Genomic DNA, 19,311 nt, shown 5'->3' with positions numbered 1-19,311 from the left:
CGGCCTTTTCACGGCTTTCTAGTCACTGTGCTATACTGTACTGTACTGGTGCTGCTCTTCTACGCCCACTCGCCCGACTGCCGCACGCGCTTGGTGATGTCTGGCGGCGGGCGCTTGACGAGGATGTAGAACATGACCGATGTGGCGAGCGCGAGGCCATACCTTTCGCAAGTCAGAGTCTCTGTCTGATATGGCCCAATAGGAAGAAGAATTGGGGAGAGGGGGCGGCTCACCAGGTGAAGATGTACTGCATGTGGTTGTTCCTGATGTTGACCTCCGCGGCCCTCGCAATCGGGATCCCCTTCACGGCGTGGTCCATGGCCACAATATAATCCGGATCTGCCCACCACACACACACCCGTCAACACTGCCCTCTTCTCTTCCTCTCCTCTCTTCTCACATCCCCCTTCACATCCACCCTCTCCCCCCGCAGCAGCAGCAGCATCACTCACCCGTCGTCTCCTCCACCCACACCTCCTGCGCCCCCACCAACCTCGCCATCCCCGCCACATCCGGAAAATAGAACTCCCCCCGCTCCGGCGCATTCGGCGGCGTAAACATATTCCTCTTCCACGGCATCCTCATCAGCCCGAGCACCTGCACCACCCCTCTCGGCAGGGCCTCCGGCGCCCTACTCTTGTGCTCCTTCTTCTCCTTGGCAATCCACCCGCGGTTCACCAGTATCGTCGACCCGTTCTCGCGCTCCAGCGGCGTGACGACCAGATACCCGTTCTCGCCCTCGCGCACGCGCGGGCCCAGCAGCATCTCCTGGTCGTGCCGGAAGCGGCCGCTGGCGAGCACGCGCCGGTAGTCGAATTCGGGGATGAGGGACGTGTTGATGTGCGGTGGGAGGGGCAGGGGGTCGCGGAGGAGCCGGTCGGTGTAGGTGGTTATGAGCTTGGTTTTCCACTCGAGGCGTTGCAGCTGCCAGGTGCCGAGGGCGAAGGCGGTGATGGGGATGGCGGCGAGGATAAGCAGGCCTGGGCCGTGCTTTTTGCGACCGCTGCGGATGAGCGTGGGGGGTTGGTCGAGGATGGAGGTGAAGTTGGGGTCGTCGGCGGGGGAGTGCGCGTGGCGGCGGGGGAGGAGGGGTGGGTGACGGGGGCGGATGGTGGGGCGGAGGAGAGTGAAGGGGCGGAGGAGAGTGAAGGGGCGGCAGCTCATGGTCGGTCAATTGGTGGAATAGTGATAGGAGTCGATGTTGTGGATTTGTTGGTTGTAGCTTTTTGATATCGCGGCTCCCAGGTCTCGATACCGCTGTGCAGGGCCGTACATGTCGGACCTCCCTCTCCCCCACCGCAATGAAGTCACCGCCAAGCCTGTGGCCCAGGCCATCCATGCACGCATGCAGCCCACCACAACCTACAAGTAGTTTCCCACGCCCTCTCTTCCCCCCAGCTCCCACAACATCACCACCATGTCCGACACTCCCACCACCACCACAGCTCCCGACGACGCCGCCCCCCTCTTCTTCACGGGCCCCATCGAGGCCGCCGTCGCAACGTCAATCACCCAGGGCCTCCCGCTCGCTTGCTTCATAGCCGGTAAGCGCGCTGATACGCGTCCCCTTACCCCACGTGCACGATCGTGCGTTTCGTCCACTGACAGCCAGCTCCACAGACGATGGCGCGGCGAGCTCGACATGGCAGGACGAGTACATGCAGGACGAGGAGGTATAAATCTCTCCCTACCTACATCCAGCTGCGGGAAGAAAAGGGGGCGGTTGAGCTGACTAGTGTTCTGTGATGTAGGTGCTGCCGTTGCTGCGCAGCCGGTGCGTGCTGCTGAAGCTGCAGGCGGGGTCGGTGGAGGCGGGTTTCCTGGCGGCGTTTTGCCCGATACAGGCGGTGCCGTATCTGGTTGTGGTCAAGTATGTGCAGTCCTCTGGTGTCCGGCGTGGGGAGAGGGAGGGAGGAGGTGCGCTAGATGTAGCTAATGCTTGGGGTGTGTAGGAATGGAGCGATGGTGGCCAATGTTGCGGCTGGAGTGACACGGGACGAGTTTATGGCCGGGATCAAGGCAGCTCTGACGGAGACTGAGACCCCCGAAGCTGTTCCTGCCGCCGCCGCCGCCGCCGCCGCCGCTGCTGCTCCAGCCCCAGCCCCAGTTCCAGTTAACTCTCCGCAGTCCGCTGCTACCGCTGCCGCACCCACGACCGTAGCTCCCCCACAACCGTCCACTTCCCCCGCGCCACCCTCCACCTCCTCCTCCTCCGCCCGCCGCGACTCGACCACACCCGCTGCTGCTGCCCGCCGCGGCTCCACAACCCCCACCCCCAGCTCCTCCTCCCGCCGCGAATCCTCCGCCGGCCACCTCGCCTACCTCGAGCAGCAGCGCAAGCGCCAGCTCGCCGCCGCCGAAGACCGCAAACGCGTCCTGCAGCTCCTCGAAAACGACAAAATCGAGCGCCGCCAACGCGCCTCCACCACCACCAGCACCGCACCCACACCCCCCGTCTCCACCAGCACACCACCACCCCCGCGCTCCACCCCGTCAGAAACAGCACTCTCCTTCCGCCTCCTCGACGGCTCGTCCCTCAAAAGTCGCTTCCCCTCCACCGCAACCCTGGCCACGGATGTCAGGACGTGGCTCGACGCACATCGGACGGACAACAGCGACCACCCCTACAGCTTCTTACAGATCCTGGCGCCATCACCGAATAAGCAGCTCTCGCTCAGCGACGAGGGCAGCACTCTCCTCGAGCTTGGCCTCGCGCCCACGGCAACGCTGGTCCTGGTCCCCGCGCAGAGCTATGTCAGCGCGTACAACGGCGGCGGGGCCAGCAGCGAGGTGGGCATTCTCGGGAGGGCGTATGGTCTGATCTACGGCGCTGTTGCGACGGTGCTGGGGGTTGGGTATCCGGCGCGTGCGCCGGTGGTGGCGGCTGCGCCGGCGGCGGCGGAGAGAGGGGGGGAGAGGGAGAGGGAGAGGGAGGGGGCGACGTTGGGGCGGGCGGGGAGGAGTGAGGTGAGGGAGGGGCCGGGCGGGAGTGTTAGTCGCGCGAGTAGTGCGAATGGCAGGATTCGGACGCTGTATGATGCGCCGGAGGGGGAGGGGGGGAAGGAGGAGGTGGGGAGGAAGTATTATAATGGGAATCAGGTATGATATAATGATGTTTTTTTTTTTGTTTTTTTAGTTGTTGTGCACTTGTGAGAGCTTGTGCTGATGGGTGCTGGGCGGTGGTGGTAGCTGGATTTTGAGCCGAAGAGAGATGAGAAGGGGAAGGAGAGGAAGGAGTAGGGAGAGATGGGAGTTTCATTTTCGTTTTTTCGCTTTCTTTTTGGACCGATATTACATGCACTGTGGGTTTCTTCTTCCTATTTTTTCTACTCTACCTTTTCATCATGTGTGCTAGATATTTACCTAAATAGCCATCATACTACTGACTGGCTGAATAAAGGCTAGATATCTAGATGACAGATGATCTGGTGTGTGTGTCCTCGTTTTCTCTCTTGTTTCCTTGTCTCGTTGTCTCGTTGTCTCATTGTCTCTGTGCTTGCGTTTTCTTTTCTTTTCTTTATAAAAAAAATGCGAACGTTACTTTTGCTTTGATCTACATATGCAGGCTATCGATCATTAGCCCGGTCCGGGTATCTTGAGGTGACATATGTAGCAACTATCTAAAGGGTAGATTATATGTGAGAGCCAATTCCACTATTACTAGTAGGATAAGTACATGTAAGTAGTGTATGTTGAAGGTATGGCGGATCTACTCATGATAGAGAGTTCACGTGAGCAGGAGTACATTGTCCCACTTTTACAGCAGTTTTTCATAATACTATGCCCAGCCGAACAGCATAACACATAGAACGATTCTTGCAAAGTTAAGCACGATTACCCCATTAGTCAACTCGAGATATCCGTTTAGGTATCTCAATTTAAACTTTCAGCAGGACTGCCTAATGAAGCTATGGGAATTACCTAGAGAGGTAATAGCCCGATGCTCCCCTGGGCCTAATATTATGCAAACCGCTGTAAAAATACCATTGGTTGGGGACCAGTCATGGCGCAGAAATATCCCCACTAGTACTATCTTGGTCGCCGCATTGAGTATGTTTGCTGTGGTGGAGCATATACTCCCGTTCACCTTCTTTGAGTAGATCTGCTATTTATATAAATCCCATTGGGAATAGGGTTGTCCACACACTCGGGGCAGGCAAGAAGAACCTGAAAATGACTTTTTATGGTAACGACCTCTGATTCGCGGCTGACGAAAAGCTACACCAAATTGAGCCCTTGCATTTTCAGACACTTTTGGGGGTTTCGAGAGTCCCTGGCAGCTTGTTGGGTGATCCCGCATCGGGGGTGGGTATAGTAGCAGTGGCGTGCCGAAAAAAAAGTCGGGACTGGAGCTCAAGATCCGGAAAAATCGGTGTGGATGGTCCACAATGGTGTCATCTCGTGCTCACCAGCACACCGCTACTCATATTCTATTGACCAGAAATAATCCAGCTATAATCCTTTCCTCGGGAGTGCGCCAAAAACAAAAGGTTTGTAGATATATCCGCGGTGATGCTGTTCTTCGGCGATGTTCCATCCATCTCTTGCTGGCCACTATGAATTGCTATTCTTCGGCGATGTTCCGTCCCCGCGTCATAAAGGCTCACCGCGTTACCATCGAGTGACGACTCATGAGCCATGAACACTAGACTAGTGAAAAGCCGCCTAACCTACAATGCAAAATTCTTCACCCCAACCCCTCTGGGCTAAGCAAAAAGTAAATTGCGCCCAAGACTCAAGACCTCACAACTCGAAGTTAGGGCTACGCTAGAAAAACGTTCCGATTCCCAATTGTCCCAGGGCATCGGCTCCCATGACCAGAAACAAAAAATATGGCCTGTAAAAAGCTTGACCCCACATCGTACGCGAAGTCACGCACGCACTTATCGATGCAGGGATTACGCCATGCATGTTCCTTCTTTTTCCCTGCAGTGTGCACCACGCGAGAAGCGAGGCTTTTGACATCACCTGGATGGGGAATGGCTTGGTGCCGGGTTTCAGAGCGGATAGGAAAAAAAGTGGTAGGGCAGCAGGTGAGGGTGGTGGGTGGGTTGCCGCAGACAGGGCCCTACCCGTGGTGATAGGTATTTAACTCCCACCTTGCCTGTCCACCGCCTCCACTACCTCCTCCCCCTCCCGCCCCGCCTGTTTGGAAGAATTTTCCTCTCACTCTCTACCAATCCCCCAGCGACGAACTTTTTTCGAACTTTGATTATTTGGTATATTCGACAAGATGGGGAGCCCTTCAGAGCCTGTATCGCAGGTGCTGATTTATCTTACCTTTGCGGCATTTCTGTAAGTATCGTGATGCTTCGCTACTGCCCAGAGAAAGATTTGTGCGCTGATGTTTGGCTGTGAAAAAGCTTCATGGGTTTGTTCCTGGCATGGAAATATCGAAAACAGACCAAGATGGATTTCATCCATTCAGGCAGAACTCAAACGGGTGCGTGTGCAGTAATGAAACTTTTCGCAAACTCCTACTTTTTCTTTGGAGCGCAGTTTATGAGAGAGCTTTCAACTAATTATCAAAAAATTTGCAGCAATTCCCGTCGCACTCAATTTTGTCGCCTCTGGTGAGTGCAGCTATCAATCGAGGTTGATGGGTTGCGGCAACATTAGAGTTTCTTGAAAACTCCACACGCCCCAGTTCAGCTCGCAAAAGCTATCATGAATACATGTAGCAAGCAGGTTCGTATGAAGAAAAATACAATGCTTGTTTCGCCCTCCCGCCCGCTCCGTAAGGAAAAGGTAGGAGGGCGAATTTGCGTGGCTTCACTACGGGTGCTTGGTCGTGTGGCCTCGATCCGTGGGATCCAACTCTTCTACTCCTATAGAGATTTTGGAAGAGAGATCCTGCGGCGGGGTCAGATGATTCAGGCTGAGAATGAACCGTTTGCACTCGAACAAGTTAATACTTGCGTGGGAAACGTGTTGCCGCTTCCGGGATCCTTAGCTGCTAGAGAACGGGGGATATTTGGTGGAAAGCTTCTTCATCTAGATCTCCCGATTCTCTGGCACCTAGGATCCGCCTCTCATTCCCCTATTCCCCCGCTTTTGCTGTAGTACTGACTTTGTGTTACAGCACTTGGATCGTCAATTCTGGTTTCGTACCCTGAAATCGCGACAATCGCTGGTCTTCAAGGAGCCATCACTTATGCTGCGTGCTCTGCGCTCCCTCTCATGGGATTCGCTATCTTGGCTCCTATAATCCGTAGGAGGTCTCCTGACGGCTTTATTCTCACTATGTGGGTTAAGGATCGGTTTGGAACTATTGCTAGTCTGTACTTGAGTTTCTTGACTGTTGCTACAATGTTCCTGTACATGGTTGCCGAGCTCTCCTCGATCCAACAGGTCTTGGGCTCTTTGACTGGACTCGATCCATTGCCAATTATGATCGTTGAAGTTGCTATTACTTCGATCTATACCTCTCTCGGTGGTTTCCGGATCTCCTTCATTACAGATAACGTCCAGGGTGCCATCATGGGTATGCTCATTATCATCTGTGCTATTGCCATTGGAACCTCTGTCTCCATCGATAGAACTGCGATCGGCCCCTCTGGACTTACACAGGACTCTGAGCTTGGATACCAGCTCATTTACATCCTCTTGGTCGCTATTATTACAAACGATATGTTCCTCTCCGGTTTCTGGATGCGTGCCTTTGCGTCTAAGACTGACAAGGACCTTTGGATTGGTGTTTCAATCGCTACAGTGGTTGTTTTTGTTATCCTGTTGCTTATCGCCTCAACCGGTCTCATCGCCGCTTGGTCAGGTGTCTGGACCCCAGGTGAATACGGAGGTCTTGCTTTCTTCCTTTTGGTTGAAAAACTTCCCGCCTGGGTTGTTGGATTTGTCATTATCATGGTGTGCTGTCTTTCCTGCGCAGGTAAGCTGCTTCCCCTCCTAGTTCCTGTTTGATAAATCATTGACACCTATGATTAGTATTCGACTCTCTTCAGTCGGCAATGGTTTCTACAATCTCAAACGACATGTTCCGCAACAAACTGCCGTTGATCTACGTCCGTGTTATCACGATCATAATCATCATTCCCACAATTGTCATCGCGCTCAAATCGCCAAGTATCCTGCGTATCTTCCTCATCAGTGACATATTCTCTGCCGCATGTATCCCGGCTTTCTTGCTCGGGTTGTTCCCCAGCTTGTACTTTGTCAACGGGTTCGACGCTGTTATCGGCGGCTTTGGCGGTATCCTGAGTGTCTGGATCTTTGGCACCATCTACTACGGAAACGCCTATGATGGCGCGCAGCTCCTCATCTTGGTGAACGGGCTGTATGCCAACGACTGGAGTGTTTTCGGTATGCCCAAGACTCCCTTCCAGTCGTATAAGACATTTTTTGCTAATCTTAGTTGCAGGAACATTCGTTGCCGCTCCTGTCGGATCGATCGTATTCCTCGCTCTCTCGGTGGTAGTGAGGACTTCTGCGACATGGGTGTTCTGCAAAACCACCGGAAGACACTTTGGGTGCTTCGATAAACCCCTCCCACCGCCGGTGGTATTCGATGAAAGGGTGAGAGACGACGATAGCACCACCGCGGATGCGGAGAGGGGCGGGTTCAAGCATGCACCAGAGAGGGTTACTGCCATGTAGTGTGTGTGACTAGTAATATTAATGTATAGGGACTGGTGCGGGTAGATAGGTTATGCGCCGCTTTTGAGTAAATAGGATTTCTTATTTTTTTTTGTCTTTCTTTTCATGTGTCATCGGATACACTGTGTGGTTGTGAAACCGCGCTTATGCTTCTGTTAGTAATGTCGGGAATGAAAACGATTAGTATGTGTTTGTGGCATAGCATTCGAGCAGCGGTGTCTTAAACACGAGGTGCAGTTATGATCCGTGGATTTAGTGCCGTAACGTGTTTTTAGTTGCCGCCCATCATGGTCATAAAATCTGCTATCAGCTCAAGAAGCTGACCGCCGAAAAAGAGTCAAACAGCAGCACCACCCTCTCCGCATTAGTGAGAACATCGAGGCCTTAATCATGAAATCTCACTCGAAGGCTGATCGACTGTAGGATAGAGGAAAATTGAAACGAGAGGAGTTGATGAGCTCTCGAAGGAAAGCTTGAAGAAGAATAATGAGATGTAGAAGAGGGGTGGAGGGTGTATGGGGAAAGAGGAACTCAACATTCCCAAACAGAGGCCGAGGGTGGTGGGGTAAAAGGGAATGGGGATCCAAGAGGTAGAGATAAGTGGGATTAGACACTCACAAACTTTCAATTCTGATAGGTATGGTGTTGGTCGTAGGGATGCTGATGGAGAGCGAAGAATATTGAGAGGAAGCTAGGCGCGTTGATGTTTTTGTTGATGTTGAAAGTGGGGATCCAGGAGTGACGAGGGAGAAGGGAATGTTGCGGGATCTTGACGGCGATTTTCTTTGTGCGCAGGCTAGTACTAAGCGCAGTACGTGCATGTAGCAAACCGGCGCTGGGCACGGGATCAGGGCCGGGGCTTTTGGCTAATCGGAGGGGGGCTCTCATTTGGGAGAATCTCTTCTGCGCACCAGTTGTCTGCTTGTCCCTGAATCAATATCATAAAAATCAAAGACTTGACAAATCTATGATTTTCCGAGGGCCACGGCCATATTGCAGTCGTTGGGAGGTTTGTTGTATCTTGAATCGCTGGTGTGAGTACCGAGTGATTTTCTGTGAGTAAGTTTACTCCGACTGGTTTGTGTATCGATGCTCGAGGTCATTAGACCCCTGAGGCGCAGAGACAGATTCTCGTTTTATTTGGTATTTGATAGATTCTTATGCTCTACTAAGGTCTTGTTGTAGATTGTAAATCTAGCTGCTATGTTTGTTAGGAATTTCCGCATATATATGAGGATGCTGCATGCACGTTACATGCAAACCTGGCGCCGGCCCTCGACTGTTGATAATTACATGTAATGCCTTGTGATAAGGGTACAGGGAGCTGAAAAGAGTCATCTCCCAGTCTTAGACGTAAGCTGAAGGGGTCTATCCTGAGAATCTTAGGTACTATTATGACTTGAAGGGGTCACGCCGGTCATAGAAATATTCTCTCCGGCATCACCTCGAATTGAGGATTTATAACTCTAATTTGAGGATACATGTAGCCATGTGCAGTTCCAAGTTTGCTGTCCCTTCCTTGTGTTATGATGTACTTACGTCATGTCTATTCGACCTCATGGTATCTACATGCCATGAACTTTCTCATCCGTGGCCTGAGAAAACTGCAGGGTAAATGCAGGAACTGTGGCGCTGACGTTTAAATACAAATACATATTCTACACGGAGGTAAGACCTATAATTAAGGTTTGTGGAAACATGACTTAATAGGCTATAGTATGTGCATGATCGACATTTTGGAAAGATGTATTCTAGATGGCCCCGTCCAGTGAAAATCCAGGTGTGTGGAGTTGCTGCATATATGATTTCTCAAATGGTGCTGCAATTAGGGGTTCCAGTTTAACCCGGTACGTATACGCACAGGTGAACGCTGCAGCTACATGTAGATGTAGAGTAGTACTGAATTAGATCCTGTGCGGTTGGTTCCGTGCATAAGTGTAGCCTCCATTAATTGACACAAGATGTTCGTTTGAGGGAAAATCAGTCGGGGGGTTTGGGGCAGGACTTCTAGCTTAGGTTCGCATGTTAGTGGGGTTGTCAACCACAACCCTGTGAAACATCAAATTGGTGCTGCCAGGGTATTAAAAAGCATATCACCATGCCCAGCAACGTCGGAAGTGCGCTCGCAGAGCTTCTAGCCTCGTACCATGACTTCAATTCGTCCTGGGTCGAAAGTGTAGATGGTGCCCCGACATCGCTACAATTTGCTCGATATGCAGCAAGGAACCAGCCGGTTGTGTTCCGGGGTGCAATCGCAAACTGGGAAGCCCTGAAGAAGTGGAAGGTGGGGTATCTGAAACAGAAAATGGAGGGGAGAGATGTTAATGTCGCCATGACGCCATTCGGGTGAGTCCATCGGAGAATTAGTCTGTGGCTGTGGCTGACTGGCCGTTAGGAATGCCGACTCGGTGGTCTCTGAGAATGGGGTGGACTACTTTGTGAAGCCGCACTCATTCCAGGAGCCTTTCGCCGAGTTCGTGGAGTACCTGCGGGCTCCGGTGGAGGAGAGCGCAGCGGTAAAATATGCTCAATCCCGTGAGTTCCATGTAAACACTTTTTTTTTTTTTTTTACAGAATTTGGCTCTAAACAGCGTGTAGAAGATGATAATCTCCATGGAGAGTTCCTACCGCTCCAGTCTGATATCCCGGCCGATGTGGGCTTTGCGACTGAGTTCTTTGAGCGCGAGCCCGATGCTGCAAATGTTTGGATCGGTAACGACCGCTCGGTATCTGCACTACATAAAGATAATTATGAGAACCTATACTGTCAGGTGTCTGGGAAGAAGAATTTTGTGATTCTTTCCCCGCTTGAAGTTGCGTGTGTAGAGGAACGAACGTTGCCTGCAGCGACGTATGTACCCGATGCAGAGGGTAGCTGGAGAATAGTGCCCGATGAACCGGAAGATCATGTTCAAGGATGGGCAACAGTTGACCCCGATAGCCCTTTGGAGAGAACGGGAGTGTTCTGGAAGTATTCTAGACCACTCAGAGTGACATTGGAGCCTGGAGATATGCTTTACCTTCCAGCTATGTGGTATCATAAAGTCTCACAGGAATGTGATGAGGAGGGTATTTGCTGCGCCGTCAATTACTGGTAAGCAGAATGATTTAAACCTATGACATTACTAAAACCAGTACTAATTTGTGATCCATGAAGGTATGATATGGATTTTTCTGGACCATTCTATTCAACTATTGGGTTTGTGCGGAATATGGTCCCCATCATACAAAACGAGATCAAGGAACTTGAAAACGATGAGAGCGAGTTCAAGGAGGGTGAGGCCGTTAATAGGACGGATTGATTAACCACGCATGTACTACTGGAAATGATTAGACGCATGTTTTTCCTTTATCAGTTTTTCGTTTCCTATAAAGCTCTTTTAAGTTGTTAAAGACACCCTGTTTCCTGTCTAATTCCTAGATATTCCTTTCATCGTGGGACAGCAAAGATTAGTAGTTGATACCTTTACGAACGGGATGCCATGATCTTGGTGCATAGGTTCTCACTCAGCCCTACAGGGATGGGAATGATTTCCGGTGGCCGTATCAGCCAAGGTTCGAAGCTAATGTAATGCCGGCATGCCATCAATTGATAAACAAAGAACCGGCAAGCCGATTCGCATGATGTATGAGTTTAAATGTGCCACGGGCTCTCGCCCCTTTTAAAAATAGTTCAATGATCTTTGGCACCAAATTAAACCCAACCTATAGATAAGTCTTCACCGAGTGGAATCTCTCTGCTGATGGCCACTCAGTCTCTCAACCTTCTCTCTGGCGTTTTCTCAGCAGTGAATCTGCTTCTTGCCACGCGACGTGCGATTGATCCCCGACCCTGCATCTAGCAGTCGCAGCAGCCGACGGATCCCAGTACATACATCCCCTCCTCATTTTAGCCGAGCCTCTCTGGACCAACAGGTACTAAGCAAAGGGCAGCCGGTCTTCACAGACCATCTCTATCGGGCCACTTCCCTGCCTACCCTTTCTCGGCCAGTCTATTCGCACAGGCTCACTCACTCGCCCATTCCACAATCCTCCAGCCACACGGCTTCTGCCTCTCTCGCTCCTCTCCCCCCAGCACTTTTCGCTCCTCCTCTGTGTGAACCCATCCCATCCATCCCATCCCGTCTCATCCCATCTAGGTTTATCCACCCTAGGCACTCCCCCGTGTCCACAGAACCTGTTCTGTTTCTGTTGCCCTGTGTTGCCTGTTGCTGCTGATACCTACATACATAACATACATACATTACATACATTACATACCTACTGTTGTGCCCTGCTGCTGCTGTCTTCGTCTGTGTCTTGCTTGACTCGCTGTAAGTACTGTATTGACTCTGTTGTCCCTTTCTGATTTTCCGGCCCTCCCCTTCTCTACGTCTTCTCTGCTCCCTTCTATTCTGTCACTTGTATTCCTTCACACATCCCCGTGTTCGGCATCACATCAGAATAGAAGTCTTCACACACCAAGCTCCTTCTGCTACACTTCTCACCGTAACGCCACTTCTGCCACCCCTCAGCGTTCCTGCCATAATCAGAGAGGTCAGCGCTTAACTCTTCTAAAAGCTCCCCCCTCGCTTCTTGCCATCCCGGACAGACTACTTCGGCCCAAACCCTCTTCTATCCCCTCCCCCTCCGACAACCGAAATAAAACACCAAAAATTCAAGCAACTCTCTCGTACATCACTAAAACTAACATCTGAATTGTTAACACTTTAGTTTAAATATCAATAACATCAAGACTCAGTAACACCAAGCTTATAGTTTTAAAATGGCTGCTGCTACAAAATCACTCAAGGTTAGTAGTAATATCTATCACTGCTTGCTTGCTATGTGTTGCTGCTGTTCTTACCCAGGTTTACTGACCTAGTAACAATGTAGTGTGTTGTAACTGGAGACGGAGCAGTTGGAAAGGTACATTCACATTCACCCCTTGGCTTCCTACATCACTAGACAATTGTTTCCACATTTTGTCTAACCAGTATGATAGACTTGTTTGCTTATTAGTTATACCACGAATGCCTTCCCTGGGGAGTATATCCCTACTGTGTAAGTCCCGATGTTTACATCTATCTAGTCATCGATTTATATGAATGTCAATTAACTTTCGATATCAGCTTCGATAACTACTCTGCCAACGTTATGGTAGATGGAAAGCCGATCAGTTTGGGTCTTTGGGATACTGCCGGGCAGGAAGATTACGACCGTCTTCGCCCTCTATCATACCCTCAGACAGATGTGTTTCTCGTTTGCTTTTCGATTGTCAGCCCGCCATCATTCGACAACGTTCTGTCAAAGGTCTGTCATTCGTCGGAAGCTTTTGAGATATGCATCATATGCAGGAATGTGGCAAGGATCTAGACTTCTAACATTAATCGTATTTCTAGTGGTTCCCAGAGATTTCCCACCACGCACCCAATATTCCCATAATCCTTGTCGGTACCAAGTTGGATCTTCGTGATGATGCGAAGACAGCACAAGGGCTTCGTGAGAAGCGGATGGCACCAATCTCCTACCCCCAGGGTATGCAGAGAGCTAAGGAGATCAATGCTGTTCGGTACTTGGAGTGCTCAGCGCTCACCCAGAAGGGTTTGAAGAATGTCTTCGATGAGGCTATCAGGTGAGCCCAAATGCAACAATCTGTTCGGAGGGTGATCGTAGACTAACGACATATCTTGTACGCAGAGCTGTCTTGATGCCTGCCCCCAAGAAGAATGTCAAGAAGGGCTGCACCATACTATAGGCGCACATCAGAGATAGAATGAATAGTGATAGTGGTGGTCAGAGGACTAAGGCCGTTTGATATATGAGGGATCTCGAGTCATGAGCGAGCGGACGGGACAGAATTTGCTTGTGGGTTAGCGATTTACAGTTGTTTTTCATCGGTATACGTCCTGGTTGTGGCTATAATTTCCCATGGGCAAAGGTGTTTTTCTTGTTGTTTTTTATGTTGCAGTTTGTTATTTTTTTAGTTTTTTTTTAGCACGACATTCCCTAGCTTGCAGCCATGTGTCGTATCTTTGTTGACCGTCAAATTTGCTTACGGTATGTCTTGTATTTCTCTTTCTTTTATACATTATATTTTTCTTTTTTGCGCAATGTCTTTATGCGTACCTATGAGACAACCCCAGAAAGCTCTGGGTTTCTGCCTTACTATATAAGTTCCAGCGTGATTCTGACTACTCGTGCAATATTGAATATGACATCATACATCCTGCTACCTCACTTGACGTCTCCTACTTGGATGTATCCCAGCCTGACCTTCATTGTCACCCTGTGGCTGCTTCGCCTTTTTCTCCGCCTTGAGCTTTTCCTCCTCCTCGACCTTGCGCTTCCGCTGCTCGTCAAGTTTCTGATTCTTGGTTTCCAGTTTTGTTTTCCGGGCTTCACTCTTTCCACCACCGCCACCGGCACTGTATCCCCGTTAGCTTATGTCGCCGTGAAATGACGAAGGTGTACTTTACGTCAATTCTACATTAATTTTGCGATCTCCCGACCCATCGTTGAAAATTGTGTGGTGAAACTTGAGAAGACAGCTCTGCATACGATCATAACCCTCGAACTCGAGGAATGCGAAACCTTTACATTTTTTCGGGTCATCGCGATGCGTGATTATACGAACGGATTTCGGTTGGACGGCGGCAAAATGCTTTTCCAGTGCAGCCTTTGTGGTCGTGAATGGGAGATTTCCTTGTGAAATTTAGTGAGGGAGCCTTGGAAGGTGCATTGGATCGGTATACCAATGAATACGATAAACCGAGGCTCCTTCTTCGCAACGGCCTCCGCCTCTACTTGTTCTACTTCTTCGTCCACCCCTTCTTCTTCCTCCTCTGGGTTTTCCTCTGCTGCTTTCGCTTTTGCTCTCTTATTTTTCGGTAGTCTGGGCTTCTTTCCTCCTGCTCCTACAGCTGTTTCCGCAGCTGTGCATTGATCTGCCTTCCGTTTGGTTAAGACAGGCTTTCCCTGGGGTTTGGGCTGCTGTTTCTTCTGTGGCTCTGACTCCTCTACCGACTTCTTGGGCTGCTGCTCCTGGTGTTCCTTCGCTGCTTTCGAATCCTCATCCTCCGACTCTGCGCCTGCGGTGGCCTCGGCGAGTTTGCGTTTCTTGAGGCGCACCTGCTTACGTGGGCGCTGTTTTTTGGCCGGCGCTGCTGTTGGCGCAGTGGAAGTTGAGAGTGTCATTGTGAGTTTGGTTGATTCTGTCTTTACTTTGCTAAGGTTCAACTAAAGTAAGATTTCGATATTCAGAAGAAAAAGTTAGGTTGCCAAGCTTTCAACCGAGAGTTTCGCCAAGTATGAGGCTCGTGTAAGCAGATGCGGAGAATGCCGTTCGACATCTGGGGAATTTGTTTCCAGGGTCAATGTTGGCGGTGATTACCGAGGACCGACCAACTGGCCGTTCTTGCTTCCCCTCACCGTGTGCTTCTACGATTAGGCACGGGGGAAATCTCACTCCCGGGAATTGGAATCATGCATGAGGATTTTTCTTTTCCTGAGTAACGTTAAATAACGGCGCGGTATTGATGCTACATGTAGGACGGCTAACTACTTGTGTCGCAGGGCCTGGGAGATTCAGGATACTGCTGCACGAGGCTGACGTTGGATCATCTCTTGGGTCGGAAGTCAATGCCTTGACGGCTAGGTAGTGAGCGAGTGATCGAGTGTGTACCACATAGGTACAGGAGCATCCGGAGAGTACGGTATTCAGGCAAAAAGATACTCTATGAATGCAAACAGGTCTGAGATTCTAGAGCATGCCGGTCCACTGAAGCCTAAGAACGATCGCGTCAAGTAGGGTACCGAGCCTTATAAAATACCAATCGAGACGCCTCATGCAGTTCTTGGCCCCGAATACACCAGTTCATTATTGGATCTATCAGCTTCTAGAATACCGGGTGAAGCTTCGCAGCGGGACAAATGTACCTACATAGCTTAAACTCATCTCACTACGACAGGATGAGTTTGGACCTAGTCTCTAATTTGAGGCATCAGATCAATGGTCCCAAACCATATTGCTGGAAATAGTGTGTTTCTAATTCTCTGATTTCCATGATACTATCATTATAAGAGAGATTCGACTCGGGCAACAACGCTGCTGGTTTGCAAATGGTGGTAATGAACCCAATGAACATGAAACGATTCCAGGTGTCTCAGGCGTAGGCACGTAGCCGGCGGTCATTGCTACCAACAGAGCATAATGCGGGCACTTTGGCTAATTTTAATCGTGCCGAGCATGCTCCCAAGCCCAATAGCCTTCGAATTCAGAACCTTCTGATGTTCTGGCGTACAGCGTCATTTACTTATGGCCTCGACCCCATATCTGCAGATATTAGTTTATTCGGTGATCCTCAATACATGCACCGGATTATGGAATATCTGGGCGCCGAAAGATTTGGATTGCCACAACTGAGCATACATGTTATGTACATGTAGGTACACATGCACATTTACATGCATGTATATCTACAAAATATCAAGGATATGGATTCGTAATCATATATGCGCATATGCAATCTGTATGGAAGCACTAGATGTGTCAGGGACGTCCCTGAAAAATACGCGTTCCTGAAAGAAACAGAGCAGAGGTTGTAAAAGTCGCCAGTACAAGCGAGATAGGATACAATGAGTGACGTTCAAACAAGCTTTTCTGCATGGAAGTGAATTAATGCAAGGTGAAATATCTCTATTTTATTTGCTACTTTTGAACCAGCATCCTTACCTTAATTATAAACAGGTCTACGATTCAAAATATAGAGCTCAATCCCATACATGCACTAGCACTTGCAAAGAAATAGGCAGGAGAAAAAAAGAACAAACGAGCGAGGGGGAACAACGGGACCAGACAAAATAACTGAACGTAAGGGCTTCCCACTAGATATACCAGAAAAGAAAGGATATAAAATGGCAAAAGGCATTAAAATACTCCGTTATTGCCACGGCTGATAAACATTAGTAAAGTGAAGAAAAAATAGATACAACAAAGCAAATCCAAGATCTGGGGTATTCGGTTCAGGAAGACAAGTGAAATGAGAACTTTAACGCCACTATTCCCGTAAAGCAAATATGCCATAACGGATTCGTTCTATGTCTGTGGCTCATCGTCATCCTAAGACAGTCAGTATTTAGAGCTTAACCCACCACAAACTCGAGGGAAATACTTACAAAAATGCTAAAGCAGTTCTGAAGGATAGTATCAACAACTCTAACTTGCCATCCGGCATCCGCAATATTAGGGCTAAGATTACTTCCCATCAAAGTTGGCCCAAAGCAAATCGCCAAGTTACCACTGTTCATCCGGTTCACATTAGAATTCACCTGCACCCGATTCAAGTGCAGAATTACAGCTCGCAGCGTCGCATAATTTGGGTCCGGTAATCTGTTGATAAGCTCATGAAGACTATCCCTTCGAGTTATATCATCGTCGATTCTAGAGGCTGCGATGAATTCCTTATATAGAAGGTTGGTGAGTAACGGATCTGGAAGGTCACGGAAAAATTGCTTGAGTATGGACGCAACAGAATTGACATCATAGAAGAAATCTTCCTGTTTGCGGAAATCGACTGAGGAGGGATCGTTGTCGAATATCAATTTGAGTCTTTCGACATGCTTTTTCTCGCCGCTAAGACGGTATATTCCTTCCACGTCGAGGCCATAGAGATCAACAGCTTGGACACATTGGTAGACGAGGACTGGGACAACGGTCTCATCCCTCTCTGACAGCGCCTCTAGGGATTGCCCAAATACTGGTCGAGTTTTAGGATAGTCAACGCCGGTGAAGTGAGAACCGGCGTACTGTGTTGGAACCGAGATCTGCTGGGAATTGTGTGATGGGAACATGACTGGTGCTTGAACAACTGCACCAAATCCTTGTGACTGTGGAATTTGTGACCTTTGATCGCGATCAGGAGTGATATTGCGAGTTGGCTGATGATTGGACTGGTGAATTTGTTGTTGGGATGGCTGATGAACTGGCTGATGAATTGGCTGATGAACTGGCTGATGAACTGGCTGAGGAGATTGCTGATGATGATATGCTTGTTGGTGGGCTCCTTGTTGCATGGGCTGATTTGGAGATGTAGAATTGGGGTTGGGGCCTGATGAGGTTAAGGACTAGGAAAGTCAGTCGAGAAGAAGAGAAATTCATGTGTGGAGATACGCACAGGGTGCCGTTCATATTTGACTTCCTGGCTTCGAGCACTTAGTGGGACTGTGGCAGCGAGGTCAAGAATATAATTCTCAAAGTCCTTTTCATTGTTGATGAGAGATATGACATCACGCATGCTACGGGCATCTGGATTCTCTGATTTCATGGGACTAACACTCAATCCATTGCTAAGCAGATATTTCTCGTTCAATTGAGCTGAAAGATATTAGCAGAGATCTCCTGACTCGGAAAAGGATACCCACCAAATCTCTGCAGTTGCGCTGTCAGCCCACTGTCACATTCGGCAACCATCTCCCGCAAGCTTCTCACTGCTGATGGACGAAGAGAGCCTATTAGCTCAGCACGCGCTGCACTTGCTTGCTGTACTCTAGCAGAATAGTCTCCATCAGCAATTTGGACCTTGCGATATAAATCCTCTTCATGCTGTGGTCCCTTTTTGGTTCCTCTTATACTAAAAGGTGACTTCCCAGCGCGTCGGTCTCCAGATTTAGCACGATCATATTCCTCTGCTGCAGTATCATATTTAATTTTTGCCTTTTCTACAAGCGTTTCCGCATCTTGAACCTTCCTTTCAAAAGCTAATCCAGTCTGTTTCCAATGCTTTTTGCCACGATCCATATTATTTCCCAGCTCTGTAAGATCTTCGTGCATTTGTTGCAGGGCGAGACTGAACTGCAGGCCATTTTCTGCCATCCGGCCATGGATGCGGGTGGTCTCTTCGAACGAGCGGGCATAGGTACCTTGGCGACATTCGGGTCTACGGATATTGGTGTGCGTGAGGCTACAAAGCTTACGTAGACCTTGGGCATGCTCTTCTTCGAGGGAAGCACGGCGTTTAATAAATGCAGAAAATTCCTATTTGTTGAACAACGTCAAAAATTTAAGCTTAAAATTGCGACAACTCAGAAAGCTTACTCTGCAGGCTGTTATGCTTTGTTTGAGTCTATTAAGAAGTGTTTTCACACCAACCTAATTAAACACTATGATCAGCCGCGACACTATGTAATTACTTGAAACGCAAGTACTGACATCTGAAAGCAGAATCTCTTCGATTAGTCTTGCTTTGTCCTGTTCCCCCAGTGAGGGACTAGGGGGCTGCTGCTGCTGCTGTGAAGGAACTAGTGCATGGCCGTTCTGCGCAGGATGGAGGGTTTGTTGTGATGCCATAGCCGTTGGAAAGTCGTTAACTGACCGGACACTCTCTTGACGGTTGGGATCTGAGGTCATAGGAGTGAATTAGGGGATAGGTCCTGGACCACTCCGAGTGGTGGAAAGAGATTTGCCAACAACCGTTGAATAGTATTGTAAGGGAATGATTGAATATAGTCAAAAACGATCGTCACGAAGGAACCGACTGCACAGCAGTAGGAGAAGGTTAAACAGACTTGATTGAAGGTTGATTGGTTGTCAGCTTTGGAGCGGCTGGCCGAGAGGACGTGCGCCTCATTGTTCAGGGCACAGATACTCACTTCATGGATACCCCCCTGTTACCCGGATTCATAGAAGTAGAGTACCTACCTGCTTTATGTAGAATAGAGTAG

The 19,311-nt window shown here is 49.5% G+C and overlaps 7 protein-coding genes across 7 annotated transcripts; 4 read left to right on the top strand and 3 right to left on the bottom strand.

The window, feature by feature from the left end:
* Positions 1-59: 59 nt before the first annotated feature.
* Positions 60-1,164, bottom strand: H6S33_002523 (uncharacterized protein; the record flags this gene model as incomplete). The annotated part of the gene is made up of 3 exons (XM_044833869.1): positions 60-162; positions 234-339; positions 453-1,164. The coding sequence occupies 3 exons, from the start codon at positions 1,162-1,164 to the stop codon at positions 60-62; spliced, it is 921 nt and encodes a 306-aa protein (XP_044692684.1).
* A 253-nt stretch (positions 1,165-1,417) lies between these two features.
* Positions 1,418-3,240, top strand: H6S33_002522 (uncharacterized protein; the record flags this gene model as incomplete). Its single annotated transcript, XM_044833868.1, has 5 exons — positions 1,418-1,544; positions 1,621-1,673; positions 1,752-1,870; positions 1,953-3,099; positions 3,190-3,240. 5 exons carry the CDS (start codon positions 1,418-1,420, stop codon positions 3,238-3,240), a joined length of 1,497 nt encoding a protein of 498 aa, XP_044692683.1.
* A 1,993-nt stretch (positions 3,241-5,233) lies between these two features.
* H6S33_002521 (uncharacterized protein) lies at positions 5,234-7,611 on the top strand (the record flags this gene model as incomplete). The annotated part of the gene is made up of 6 exons (XM_044833867.1): positions 5,234-5,295; positions 5,364-5,443; positions 5,541-5,573; positions 6,083-6,886; positions 6,943-7,317; positions 7,376-7,611. The coding sequence occupies 6 exons, from the start codon at positions 5,234-5,236 to the stop codon at positions 7,609-7,611; spliced, it is 1,590 nt and encodes a 529-aa protein (XP_044692682.1).
* Positions 7,612-9,709: 2,098 nt separating this feature from the next.
* H6S33_002520 (uncharacterized protein) lies at positions 9,710-10,913 on the top strand (the record flags this gene model as incomplete). Its single annotated transcript, XM_044833866.1, has 4 exons — positions 9,710-9,957; positions 10,007-10,146; positions 10,210-10,705; positions 10,769-10,913. The coding sequence occupies 4 exons, from the start codon at positions 9,710-9,712 to the stop codon at positions 10,911-10,913; spliced, it is 1,029 nt and encodes a 342-aa protein (XP_044692681.1).
* A 1,463-nt stretch (positions 10,914-12,376) lies between these two features.
* H6S33_002519 (uncharacterized protein) lies at positions 12,377-13,348 on the top strand (the record flags this gene model as incomplete). Its single annotated transcript, XM_044833865.1, has 6 exons — positions 12,377-12,403; positions 12,487-12,519; positions 12,596-12,654; positions 12,723-12,903; positions 12,993-13,225; positions 13,291-13,348. 6 exons carry the CDS (start codon positions 12,377-12,379, stop codon positions 13,346-13,348), a joined length of 591 nt encoding a protein of 196 aa, XP_044692680.1.
* Positions 13,349-13,822: 474 nt separating this feature from the next.
* On the bottom strand, positions 13,823-14,787 carry H6S33_002518 (uncharacterized protein; the record flags this gene model as incomplete). The annotated part of the gene is made up of 3 exons (XM_044833863.1): positions 13,823-14,018; positions 14,070-14,295; positions 14,346-14,787. The coding sequence occupies 3 exons, from the start codon at positions 14,785-14,787 to the stop codon at positions 13,823-13,825; spliced, it is 864 nt and encodes a 287-aa protein (XP_044692679.1).
* Positions 14,788-16,687: 1,900 nt separating this feature from the next.
* On the bottom strand, positions 16,688-18,997 carry H6S33_002517 (uncharacterized protein; the record flags this gene model as incomplete). Its single annotated transcript, XM_044833862.1, has 6 exons — positions 16,688-16,711; positions 16,768-17,715; positions 17,766-17,965; positions 18,013-18,625; positions 18,686-18,739; positions 18,800-18,997. 6 exons carry the CDS (start codon positions 18,995-18,997, stop codon positions 16,688-16,690), a joined length of 2,037 nt encoding a protein of 678 aa, XP_044692678.1.
* Between the last annotated feature and the right edge of the window lie 314 nt (positions 18,998-19,311).

This window comes from Morchella sextelata (genome assembly GCF_020137385.1).
Source record: "Morchella sextelata strain SCLS chromosome Unknown scls_13, whole genome shotgun sequence".
Lineage (NCBI taxonomy): Eukaryota > Fungi > Ascomycota > Pezizomycetes > Pezizales > Morchellaceae > Morchella > Morchella sextelata.
The sequence above is the reverse complement of the archived record's forward strand: the minus strand, read 5'-3'. Positions and strand labels throughout refer to the sequence as shown.